The sequence below is a fragment of the Condylura cristata genome, unplaced genomic scaffold (assembly GCF_000260355.1).
Source record: "Condylura cristata isolate star-nosed mole 26May11 unplaced genomic scaffold, ConCri1.0 scaffold00025, whole genome shotgun sequence".
Taxonomy (NCBI): domain Eukaryota; kingdom Metazoa; phylum Chordata; class Mammalia; order Eulipotyphla; family Talpidae; genus Condylura; species Condylura cristata.
This window is the reverse complement of record NW_004567126.1, coordinates 2,246,865-2,260,412: the sequence shown is the minus strand read 5'-3', so window position 1 is coordinate 2,260,412 and position 13,548 is coordinate 2,246,865. Positions and strand designations below refer to the sequence as shown.

Below are 13,548 nucleotides of genomic sequence, written 5' to 3'. Positions count from 1 at the left end.
TGATTCCACAGAGAACAGGTATTTTTTTTTTAAGATTTATTTATTTATTCATACAGAACTGGGGTACAGGCCAGAGATGCGGAGGGTGAGAGGCTTCACCGGAGACAGAGTGGGGAGCAGGACAGGCAGATCGACGAAGTACACTGCTGAGGGGAGCAGCGGGCGGGTCAGGAGAGGTCTGCCACGCCATGTGGATCTCCTCCCGGGCAGGCGGGGATCGAACTCATGCGGAAGTGGCTTAAGCTTCTCAGTGCAGTGCTTTAACCCGCTGCGCCACCAGGGAGGGCCCAGAGAACAGGTATGTTTTTAATGATCATCACAAAAATGTTGCAATTATTAGCTTCAAGAATCCTATTGTAAGCATATTACAAATGATCAGGGACTGCCTGACCTCCCCCCCACCCCTGGGCTAGCAGGCAAGAAAGCAAAGCCATCTATCTACATAGACTTCAAATCAAAACAGCTCTGTCCTGTGCTGATTCCTGTCCTGAATCAGCCTTGTAAGAATTTGATGCCTGTGAGTAAACCAATCTTTCACCCACTACTGATGACCAGGGAACCAACTAAAGACGATTGTAACAATGGAAACCTAGTCTTTGTGTTTCCACAGCACATTGTTAAAAAATCAGAAAAATGATTAAACCCTAGCCTTTGTTATCCTCTGCACAAAAATAGCACTGACACTTCATTAGGTGAAGATAATAGGAAATTAAAAGATCTAGACCTGTAACTAAAAACAAGAAACCCCTATCGAGAATAATAACATTTCTATGATCAATGACACACTGTTCCTTTACTTCTACAAGTATGCTACTCTCTAACAAGGCATATAAACTGCACTCAAATTTGGGTTGTCAGAGCATTCCTCAGAGTAAACTCTGCCAAATTTTCCCAGGTTCTAATGCTCATCTTGATTTTCTAATAAACTCTTTATCTAACTATCATTGAGACTTTTATTGCAGTTAACACTATGAAAGATTTGCAGGGTTTGCAGGCCATGAGAACCAGCAAGCAGGTCAGCACTCAGAGAAGCAGACTGCAGGTGTGCGCATTGTGACCTGAGACACAGCAACTTCGTCTTCCCAACAATGCGAGAACAGTTCAGACACAAACAGCGATTTTTCATCTGATGTCACCTACCTGCTATCATTATAGGGATTCAAGCCTTGCTGCTGGTAGGACCCTGCATAACATTTGATCCACACTCACCCATTATATTCAACAAGCAATGGCATTTAAATCATAAGACTGCCATCCCACAGGTGGTCACAGTTGAACCTTTGTAGAATTCAAATGCAGTGAACATTCCCAGGCCCTAGTGCAAAGGTGAATTGCTAGGTGGGTGAACATGGGAGGGGGTGTGTGGGGGCTGCTGCCCCAATTCAGTGTGTTATCTCCCCCTTGATATTTCTGGTGGGATCCATGCTCAGGCCAGCAATTGCTGAATGACCTGGGGCAGATTACTTACTTTTCTAAGCCTCAGTTTTCTTATCTGGCTAGTGGGAATCATCATCACAGAATTGTTGCAAGAAATAATTGAGTCCTTTAGCTGAAGCACTGAGCACCACGCCTAGTTCATTATGAACAATGGATTGATCACTGGTAACCAATGAAAACAGTAATTATTTTTGTTTCTCTTGTTAAAGTCCTATGGACTTACCTCATGTGGTAAAGCTACCCATCTGACCCAGTGATAAGGAGCTAGAAAACTGCATTCTAGTTCTGGTCTTCTGCTAATGATTTCAGTGTTTGTTCTTGGATAAATTATTTCATCTTTGCAGAATCAAGTTAAACTCAGTCTGCTTTTTTTTTTTTTTTTTAAGATTTGTATTCATGCATACAGAACCAGGGTACAGGCCAGAGGTGCAAGGGCAGTGAGAGTGGGGAGCAGAACATTCCAACTGACGAAGTACTGCTGAGTACTGCTGAGGGGAGCAGTGGGCAGGTCAGGAGAGGTCTACTGCGCCATGTGGATCACCTCTGGGGCAGGGATCACACTCATGCTGGAGTGGCTTTAGCTTCTTAGTGCTGTGCTTTAACCTGCTGTGCCACCAGGGAGGGTCCTCAGTCTACTTTTTTATTATTTCTACATACACCTATGTCCTAAATAAATTCTGGTTATTGTTGAATTTTAATAATATGGAAGGTATTTCAACTAAGTGTGTGTTCATCAGGTATTGTGTCCAAAGGGACATTAATTTGCAGCTATACATTTCCCCTCAGACAAAAGAGGACTCGTCTATATGCATAACTTAGGAAGTTCATGCTCTAGCACAATCTGTTTCTCTAGTCTCTGTAGCATGACACATTCCTGCATTTGAGGCATAGATTCAGAGTAAACATGGGAACATAAAATTATAAAGATCAGAAAACAGAATTTAAATGTCATTCTCTATGATCACAGGGAGCTTTTATTTGTATTTAAATTTTTTCTCAGTGCTGCACTGGGGTACCAGGAAGGTGAGGAGAAGGAACACATGTCCTGTGTGGCCACAGTCCCAGTCACAGCACAGCATTTCCATTACACCCCTCAGTGAAGAACCATAGGATGTTGCACTGTTCTCTTTCCGGCCTTTTTGTATGTTTTAGGATTATTTATTTGTTGCTCAATAAATATTTGTAATTTTTTGCACTTTTCTGTGCATCTTCATTTTTTTTACATGGAACAAATAATGTGCTGAATGAGGTCTCCCATCACTCATTGAGAAGACATGTCTGGGTAATTTGATTGTGGCAAGTAAAATGTATTTTCTCATAGAATGCATTTATATAGCAGACAAGGTAGGGAAATCCTTTGAAAGATAAATATATTGGGTGTTTTCTGCCAATAAGGACAAAAGACTTCCTTGTTATCATTAGTGAAAACTAACATAGACATAAAATTCTGTAGACATTAAAAGAAAGAAAACAGTCCCATGAGTCATCTATTTCACATGCAGTACTGGAAAGCTATATAAGTCTCTGCCTCTGGCAAAGCGCACACACCAACCCTTGATCAGACAGCTGGCTCTGGAAGGCAGCGATGCAACTGGCCACACTGTGTGCTGTGTGTCTGCTGCCCAGCACCCTGGCGCTGCCACTGCCCCAAAGGGCAGGAGGCTGGAGTGAGCTGCAGTGGGAACAGGCTCAGGTATGTCATGGCCCCACTTGCCTGGGGCGCCCCAGTCTCATCGTCAGTATTAAGAAGTCACCTGGGTAAATTTTTTCACCTTAGTAATTTTTTTCTCATTATAAAAGCAATGTATGTTTTAATCAGGTAGCTATTAGGAGCAGAGTCTTGCTCAAACCAGGGTCAATATCAAACTGCCCTGCTCACTGCCTAGATGAACATAGGCAATATCAGCTTTCTCTGAGCTTCATTTTCTAACCTGAAATTTAAAGATAATAATGGTATCAGTCAAATGGGGGTATTGGGGAGTTCTGAACAGAGTGCATGAAACATCCTTCATACCCTATATTGAAGTTGTTACTGTTATTACTTAATGTAACTTGAGGTTCTTTTCACAAAGAACAGAGTGCTGCTTTTTAAGATGAAGGGCCAATTGAGAAGGAGACACTTGAAATTAGAAAAGCAAGGGTGGAAGTTACAGCTTCCTACCTGCAAGCCATGTGATATACAAGGCACGCTTTCTTATGTGTCAAATGGAAATAGTAATGCTATATGTTGTGTATTTCTCAGGAGTAGTCTAGTGAATAAATAAAGTGATAATACCACTATCATGAATGGAACAACTGAATGCTCAGCTCCATCCTGGGAAAAAGAAGAAATCAAAGTTCAGCTGATTCTCATACTTGTTAGTGGCAGAGATAGACATCAAGGACAAGCTTCAGAAAGACTAGCTTTCCAATATATTGTTTAATACGTAGCCAAATGAATATATGTAATTATTTGGTAAAATAAGGGGCTATTTACTCCTAACTATTGTTTATACTAAAATACAAGCTATATGCGTAAAAGAGGAGTTTTGTTTCATTTTGACTTTTAAAAATCTCAGTGACGTTAGTGAAACCATATAAAATTAATGATGTTTGTTTTTTTGTAACCTCCACAACAACAGTTTCCTATGGTTTCACTTAGCCATCTCCCCAGGAGTACATTTGCAAGAGTGTTTAGTCCCTTTACTTAGCTTGTACATTGTCAGAATAGGAACCTTAACTAGGTATAATGGAAGGCAGGAAAATTTTCTCAAGAATGCAGAGATTTCTTCCAGAGAATGTCTTTGTAAAGACGGTAGTTCTAGAAGGGATGAGAGAAGCTATCTGTTTTTAACTAAGGGGTTAATTACTAATTGTCAAGAAGTTATTGTTGTAAATGAAACAGTCATTAGTAACAGGAAGAGAGAGCAGGTATCGCTGAGGTGATTTATATCAAGTGAAAACTCCCGAGAGGTTCCTAGATGAGACATCATTACCACCTGCTCCAAACTAGATAGCAAATGAGTGGGCCAATGTTTGGAACATTTCAACAATTCTATCCTCTACCATAACCTGGACATTTTTCTAATGAAATGGCCTTTGCAATTAGAATACAATTTCAAAGACTGTCTCTTCGTTACTTATAGGGTTGCCTAGGGCAGGTCATCTCCTTTCTCTGAGCTATGTTTCACACTATGTGAATGGAAATAAAGCTCTTTCTACTGCATCAGGTGCTTCTGAAGCTTAAATGAGTATGTAAAGCCTCTAGTAAAGAACCTGGCATATGTGAGAATTTAATAAACATTCCTGTGAGGCTGCTGCTATTATTTTGTCCACCAGGTTTTTTTGTTTGTTTTCCTCTCTAGGCTGCAGTGTAACTATCTTCATATCCAGGAATTAGAGTCCTTTAAGAAATTTCCGGAGAGCTAATTAACTACACCTGGATAGATGTGGCAGCCCTGCTTTTTCCTGCAGTCTCGTGAAATAGGTTTTACTTGAGATTTTTACAGTGGAAAGAGCACAGAACCAATAATTAGGACACAAGAACCAATCTGCTACTAATTTAAAGTGTGATCCTGGAAAATCATTTAGCTTTATTTTCTTCACCTGGAAATTATATACATGAAAATAAGTCAATTTTGTAATCTTCCTGAGGAGACCTCAGAAAGACCATTACAGGGGTGTAGGTAGCTTTGACTACCTCACTGAGCCTCTGAGAAGTGAAGATTTCAGTTGAGCCCTTAAGGACACACCAGGAGTTTTTTCTGAGTGACTGGTAAAAACAAATGCATGTTTTAAAATTGTTCAGAGGCCTACTCAAAACATTTAATGGCATACAAGAGAAAAAGAAGGGTTCTTCTATTTAGCTTATAAAATAGAATAGCAATACTTCATTATAAGCATTAAATTTTCTCTTCACTAATACAAACTTATTTAAGTTGGGGCCTGTGTAACTTTTGTCTTCAAACCACTATTTGGAGACACAGGAATCGTAGGCAAAGATATACAAAGTTCTGAAATAAAAAGTCAATAAACAAAAATTACAGATCAATTACTCTTTTTCCCCATAGAATTACCTCAAGAGATTTTACCCATCTGGTTCAAAAATAAAAGATGCCAACAATTTAGAAGCACAACTCAAGAAAATGCAAAAATTCTTCCACCTGCCTGTAACTGGAACCTTAAACTCCTATATCCTAGAAATCATGAAAAAGCCCAGATGTGGAATGCCAGATGTTGCAGAATACAAACTATCCCCAGGCAGACCAAAGTGGAATTCCAAAGTAATCACCTACAGGTTAGTTTTATTTTGTCTCATTTGGTAAAAATAATAAAACCCTCTTCTTAACAGGTCAGATATTATATCTTTTTGCTTGCAGGCTTGCATCATATACTGAAGATTTACCACGTGATACAGTGAATCAGTTAATAGAAAAGGCCTTCAGGATGTGGAGCAAAGAGGTCCCACTGAGCTTCAGGAGAGTGAAATGGGGAATTGCTGACATCATGATTAGTTTTGTAAGAACAGGTAAGGAAGTTTCCTGCAGGCTTACCCTCTGTGCTATTTTGTTTGTTGTTTATATTGCCCACTTTGTTTCAGAATGTTAAATATTTTTTATGTATGTGTGTGGTGTATTTAAACAAGTATATATGCACACAGCAATATTACATCTTTTTTTCTAGTCTCTTAATTTAGGGTCCCTTTATATAGCAGAGGACAGCAAACTATGGCCTATGAAGAAAATCCACAATAATGCATTTCTTTTAAAAATACTTATTAAAATTCAGTCATGGCTATTCAATTACCTATTGTCTATGATGGCTTTTGGGGCTACAATGCAGAAATGAGTAACTGTGACAGTGACCATCAAACCCCCAAACCCTAACTTCTTATCTGGCCCTTTATTGAAAATGATGGCCAGACCCTGTTTTGTAGTATGTAGGGAGAGAGAGAGAGAGTGAGGGAGAGAGAGAGAGAGTCTATCATGGGACAATTTAAAACATACCTACCTAAATATCAACATAAAACCAGAAGAAAGGGTTCCATTACCAAGGGCCTCAAGTGGCCTCCAAGAAAAGGGCCAGTCCCTGTGGCCTGTGACCAGCACATATCAGGTAGTCACAGGGTAGAAAGTAGAGAAGGCTCCTGTTAAAGGACTTAAGGAGCTATAACCATGAGCTGCTGTCAGCTGCTAGTGTTTCATGATGCAAACTTATAGGGAAAATACTGATTATTTTGGTCTGTTCTACTATTGAATGGCCTGGGTGCTGTGAATTTAGCTGAAATATAAACTTCAGCCACAAAATTAACAATGCTAAGCAAAATGATCAGAAAACACTGACCATGGCTCCCTGTTCTTCACAAACTGGGTAAACAGGAAGTAGCCTGATACCAATCTGAAAATCTATAGCACACAACTAAAAGCACTATCAGTGCAATTGTAACTGAAGCATCAATCTCTAGTCAAGAGACTGTCTATTGTACACACAAAGAGTAAGCTAGGATTTTAAGAAAAATGACACCAACTAATACATGTTACTAAATTGTTCTCCATCTTGCCACTGTCTGGCCAAACAAAGCATTCAGATTGAGGGCCCTCGTGGCACATTAGGTTAAAGTGCAGCACTGTGAAGCTAGCTGCTTCAGTGAGAAGGGGGTTCAATCCCCTGCCCAGGAGGTAACCCACATGGCCCAGCAGACCTCTCCCGTCTCTCCCGCTGCTCCCCTCAGCAGTGTACTTCATCCATCTGCCTGTTTTACTCCCCACTCTGCCTCTGGTGAATCCTCTCACTGTCCCTGTTCTTCTGACCTGTGCCCCAGTTCTGTATGCATAAATAATCTATGAAAACACAAACACAAGGCATTCAAATTCAGCATATATGCAACCATAAATTATATAGCAGTGTATTAAAATTCCACAACCAGTAAGCTTTCAGTGTATGATAATTACCAACTTCAAGGAAAGAAATAGTGCCAGTAGCAGAGCCATAGCCAGAGCACCCCAGATGTGCGGCTGGCTGCTTGTGACAATAAAGCTGACTGCTTGGACCACACTGATGTTTCAGTAATCATATGAATGAAAGATAAAGGAACTGAAGGTAAATTCAGACAGTGGGCACCATCGTCCTGTTTTCATTCAGAACACGGAGACCTGTATCCTTTTGATGGACCAGGAAACACGCTGGCCCATGCCTATTACCCAGGGCCAGGCTTGGGAGGAGATGTGCACTTTGACAAGGATGAGCACTGGACCAGTGGCAGAACCTCAGGTACTGCATCCCCTGTCTCCACTGAATTTCCAAACTTCTTGAACCAACTTTAATTTGAAAATTGTCTTAATTAGTAGTAATTATCCAGCCTTTGATCACTACCAACCATTGTACTGTACTTTTTTTTTGTTTGATACTCTATTTCAAATGCACTCTTTCATTTAATGCTACATTTACAGTTGACCAACAGGGAGGTTAAGGTTGTCAATGTCCAAGCTGTCAGAAATCCAAGTATAAATTTGGACTCCTTAAAACCTAACTACTGTGGACTAGAAATCTTGCCAGTAACAAAGTGTTAACACATGATATGCTATATTCTATATAGTGTTCTTACAACACAGTAAGCTAGGGAAAAGAAAGTGCTACTAAGGGAATCATACGGGAGAGAAAATATATTTACATATTTACTGAAAAATAAGTCCGTGTTAAGTGGACTCTAGCAGTTCAAACCCATGTTATTCGAAGATCAGTTGTTAGAAGAATTCAGGGTCCGAAGACAGAAGCTCTAAGTCAAGTATTGATACACTTTGTTGTCCCTCTACTGGTTACGAGCTGAGAGCCAGTGGTCAAGTTACTGAGTTATTGAACTCCTCTGAACCTCAGTTTTCTCATTTAAAAATGGGACTAGTCCCACTTCCCAAGACTGTTGATTGAATTAAATGAGACACAACTTGAATGAAATAAGAGACCACTCACAGTGCTTGGGATTTATTAATAATTCAACAATTTATAATAACTTAAAAAAGTATAGTCCTATCTTTGTATTACCCCAAAGTAAGTTTTTTAATTGGAGGAGAAAGAAGATCCATGGCTATGATATTTAAGTCTTATAAACAATTCTGAGATCAAACAACCTATATCGTAACTCATGCCATTACACAAATTTTCTTACATAGCAGCAAATTACAGAGACATCAGAAAACTAATGGAAGGAATCTGTGGGATAAGCAATTCTAATTGGAGGCAATTTTGAAAACAAAAAAACAAAGATAGCTACTAATAGACCTTGAAAGGAAAATTGTACTTGTGTTTGGTATTTGGAATTTACCAGCAGTTATGCCTTGCTGTGAAAGTCTAACCTTTGTAAAAATCACGACAAAGCCTTCCTTTCATATTTTGCAAACCCTTTTCATTATCCTTTCTTCCCACTCAAGTTGGCCAAAGACAACTTCCTTTAATGGAATGCACCACAATTACTACTGGCCACTCCTCCAACTCATAGGTTTACACCCTATCCCTTATTTGCAAAGCCTTTCTATGTATCTGAGGGACAGAAGATGACTGAGGAAATCCAATTCAATAGTCAAACTCAGCATTGCCCAGAGAGCCCACCATTTGCTTCCTCAGTATTCTCTCTCCTGACACTCAAAATCACTATCAGTTATTGAACAGTGGAGTTTTTCAGATATTGCAGAACAAATTATTATGACAAATCTGAATGGTGGATATCATTATCTCCATTTAACAAATGAGGAACTGAAACTCAGTAATACAATTAATTTCTCCAGAATGCTCTAGCTAGTAAGCAGCAGATCTGTATTTCAGACCCAACTCTTATGATGTCTAAAGCCTTTGCTTTCCACTACAAAATACTGCTATCTGATGATTCTATTAAGAGATAGAAAACATTACTTTAAAAAAAAGCAGAAGTTGCATTAAAACACTTTGATTCTCCTTCTATATCCTGCTCACTTTACAACAAGTAAGAAACAAGTAAACTAGAGGGGATTTGAAGAGTTCATGTTTTTATAAGTACTTTATCTTTTATTATTACATATTATTTACATAATTTTTATAGTTACTGGATGTCATTCTTCAGTTTTAGGAATTAACTTACTCTATGTTGCAACTCATGAACTCGGCCATTCTTTGGGTCTGAGTCATTCTTCTGATCCAAATGCTGTGATGTACCCAGCTTACGAATATGGAAAATCGGAGGATTTCAAGCTTTCCCGGGATGATGTCAAAAACATTCAGGAATTATATGGTAATATTGATTATCTCAAATTTGGGGGATTTCACATTGTCTCCATCGGGTCAGATTAGATGAAAAAGGCTGAGAAATAGATTTTTTTTTACCTGGAAAAATAGAGCAGAACTTGTTTTTTTGGAACATATGTTGTGTTTAAGGATTAGAATAAGTAATATTATTAATATACCCACACTCTCTAAAGTCATTCATAGATGAACTGTTATTCCTGTTGGAATATGGTAGCATTTTTTGGCAGATACAGAAAAAAAAAAGGATAAAACTATGAAAGACTGAGAAGGCAAGATAATGTTGAGAATTCACACATCCTGATTTTAAACTATACTACCTTTGTAAAAACTATAATACAAAGTTATGTACAAAGTTATATCAAAGAATGTGACAAAATAAACATGTAGGTCAAAAAAATAGAATCAAGAGCCTAGAAATAAACCCAAACATATCTAGTTAATAAATATTGGCAAGTGAGTCAAAATCTTCAACAGATAATATTAAGAAAACCAGATATTCACAAGCAAAAGAATGAAATCTTACACTACTCACAAAATGGAATAGTCTATCACTCTAACAGGTAAATAGAAGTTTTTTATTTATGGAAGTTTGTTGAAGGAAGAAACTTGAGGCCTTAGCTACTCAAATTTTAACTAAGCTGTGTTATACCTTGAGAATACTGCTGTTAAGCTTTCTTTAATACAGTATCACTTTATAAAGTTATTAAAATGACACTCTTGAGTCCTCCCCGGTAGTGCAAGGGATTGAAACATAGCACTGTCTTGGTGTGACAGACCTCTCCTGACACGCCCACTGCTCCCCTCAGCAGTGTATTTCAGTAGAGCTGCCTGTTCTTCTCCCTACTCTGTCTCTGGTGAATCCTCTCACCCCCAACACCTCTTGCCTGTACCCCAGTTCTTGTAACCATAAATAAATAAATATTTAAAATATAATAAATGAAATGACACTACTAAGGGCCATTTACTATTCTTCCATACTCAGTTCAGATATGTTAGGAGAGTCTCTCGCTGTAGGAATAGCCTGAGAAACATAACACCGTCCTCCCAAAATGACCACTCCTAAGTTTGCAGCCCTCTTTTTCCTTCTTGCATGTCTGTGAGAATTAGAGTCTAGCCATGACATTGGGGGTCATGTCACTTATAAATATTCATATCCTAACCTATACTTTTTTGTTTACTCAAGTTCAAAATTTAGTTTAAAAGAATAAACTGGTTTGTATTTGCTTGATAAAGTCAGTCAGAAATAATAATGTGAGAAAAGAATCAAAAGACAAGGGTAGGGGTTTGGGGAGCCATGTGTATAGATAAAGATGACCCAAAAGAGGCTAAATAGTGTTGTCTGGATTCATGTGACTGCCAAGAGCTTCCACAGTGGTTAGAAGGCTGGGCTGTGTGAAGGCATGCTCTTCCAGCAACACAGCCCACCTCTCACTACTCAGTAAGTGTTTGAAAGAAGCTGGAAAAGAGAATGAGAATGCTGCATTAAGTCCACAGATGCAATTAAATTTTCCAGTCGAATACAGGATGGTTAAAAACAATTTTAAAAGATCACATAAGAGACTTAGGAAGGCTAGTATGTAAAGAGACAGCTTCCATATCATAATGTACACCGAGGAAATTCTTCCTACAGGATAACTGATTTAAGCTATCAGCTGAACCTAGAAGTTACTTTCAGTCAGTCCCAAAGTGTGTTCCTAGAACTCTAGCTGTAAAAGACAATTCCCCAAAACAAATGCTATGGAGAATTAAGTTCAAGAAACACAACCTACAGCGTCTTGGGTGCACCAGATACTAAGAAGTAGCTTGCAAATTCTTGTCAACTCAGTGTTTACTAAATTACAGTCCTTTTAGTGGCTCCATTGAACCCCCACAGAACAGCATTTCAGAAGGCACTTTGGAACATACTGAACAGCTGCAGCTGACTGTTGGGAAGAGCAGCTGCTGAAACACAAAGAGAACTAGAAATCCACTAAAGATAGAGAACCAGAAAAATTGTTTCTATGTCCTTCATGTCAGTTTAGCTTGTCTGTATGGATTTCAGTCTCTGACATTCCATACTACTCCCATCCACTTATGCCTGTCACCTAAGTACAGAAGAACCCAGCAAGATTACCTTTACCACTGCTGCTTAAAGAAGATTTCATTTCCCATATGTGCCTGGTCAACAGCGTTAAGAACAGAATCTTAATTTTCCTTCTTTGCAGATTCTGACTCAGTTGGCTTAGAATGAAACACAGGTGATTCTTTTCATCAGCAATGTTTGGGAAACATGCCAAGTGGGATGAGCGGAGGATGTCCTCTTTTCAGGGACAGTAAAGGATGTATCTAAGTGTGCCATGTGTCTCTTGCAAAGCCAGGGAAGTCTGGGTATTGTCAGAAAAGTTTTTCTCACCTCCATAACCAAATACTAGTTCTCAAGCAAAAAGAAAAAAAAATTCAACGATAAAGAAAAAAAGGAGGGTGCAGTTGTCAAATAATCTACCATTGGTAATTACCAACAAAGCAAAATATTACCCTCTCTTATATGACATTGTGGATACTGTACAGTAGCTACATCTTGGAGATTTTAGACTATTTGAAAGGAAAAGGTTTAATTATAAAGGTTATAAATGGAGGGAGTTCATGAATTTAAGAAGAGATATGAATGGTGAATACAATTGCAAAAGAATATGAATAAACTCATGGATGCAAAATTAGCATCCATGTCTGGTGTTCTTTTCAGAATACTAAAAATAATGGCATCCTAGCACCAAGCATTTGCTATGCACCCAAGATTTTGTGTCCATTAGTACTGAGTCCAACACTCCAATGAGTCATTGTTGTCATCATTTTACAGATTGTACTCTAACAGGAGGAGAGGTTAAGTAGTAACTTGCCAAGATCACACAGCTGGTAAAATGGCAGATACAGGAGGCAAAGTTATCTGGCCTGCAGGACACGAGTTCTTTACAACTGCCTTCTTAGTCTCTGGATGTGGTTTGGGGAATGATAGATTGTACAGACTGACATTTCTAGTGTTTCTAGAGTCTTGTGATAGTTCTTGTATGTTTTATACCATGTCAGAATTCTTTATCTTCTGCCCCCAACAGGAGTGAAAAAAATTGTTTAAAGAATTAGAGCCATCAGGAAAAACATATTTTCATACATTGCCTTTTATGTCATTGCTTCTCATCGGGAATCAAAAGTCCCTGCCTGATCCTGCAGCCCATTCAACGTGCCCTTCCTCCTTCTTTGTACCACAGCTGGTTTTTGCATGGGTCTCTCTCCCTTTAGGGAAGAAGCCCTTTACTCCTATGCCATATGTACCTATGACTCTCCTCAAGCAATTTGCACTTGGTAGATGTCAGTAAATAAAATTTCTATTCCATGGTAAAAGGATTGATGTTTGGGAGCACTGTTTCTGTGTCAAAAGAAGACATGCTACACAATGAAAGCAAAGACTATGATGATGTTCCAAAGACATCCCACCATGTTATTTTGGTTATTTAGTGGCACCTCACCCAATCACCAGATGGGTAGGAAGATTCCCAAGCCTTTATTGCTAATTAGTGTAGCCTAAAGGTGCACCGAATTCTCCTTCACCTTTTGGCCCACGCTCTCACTCTGAGTGGTCTGAGATGTAAAAATTTCCAACAAAATGCCTTGAATTCCCAAGATTTATGTTCTTGTAGTAGCTTCTGGTTCTGAATTCCTACCCTGACCTAATTTCACTGCCTCTCTCCGCCACAGCTACTCCATGTCCCCCTTTCTCTGTCCCCTGCCACCTGGACATCCATCAGTCTTACCCCCAGCTGTTTAACAAACCAGCTCTCGTGAGTCTGCTGACATTGCCACATGTGTGCATCAACAGTGACCTTTTAC

The 13,548-nt window shown here is 39.0% G+C and overlaps 1 protein-coding gene across 1 annotated transcript; it reads left to right on the top strand.

Moving 5' to 3' along the window:
* The first annotated feature begins 3,022 nt into the window (after positions 1–3,022).
* On the top strand, positions 3,023–9,732 carry MMP7 (matrix metallopeptidase 7). Its single transcript, XM_012729385.1, has 5 exons — positions 3,023–3,130; positions 5,487–5,713; positions 5,796–5,944; positions 7,558–7,686; positions 9,512–9,732. The coding sequence occupies exons 1-5, from the start codon at positions 3,023–3,025 to the stop codon at positions 9,730–9,732; spliced, it is 834 nt and encodes a 277-aa protein (XP_012584839.1).
* Positions 9,733–13,548: the final 3,816 nt, after the last annotated feature.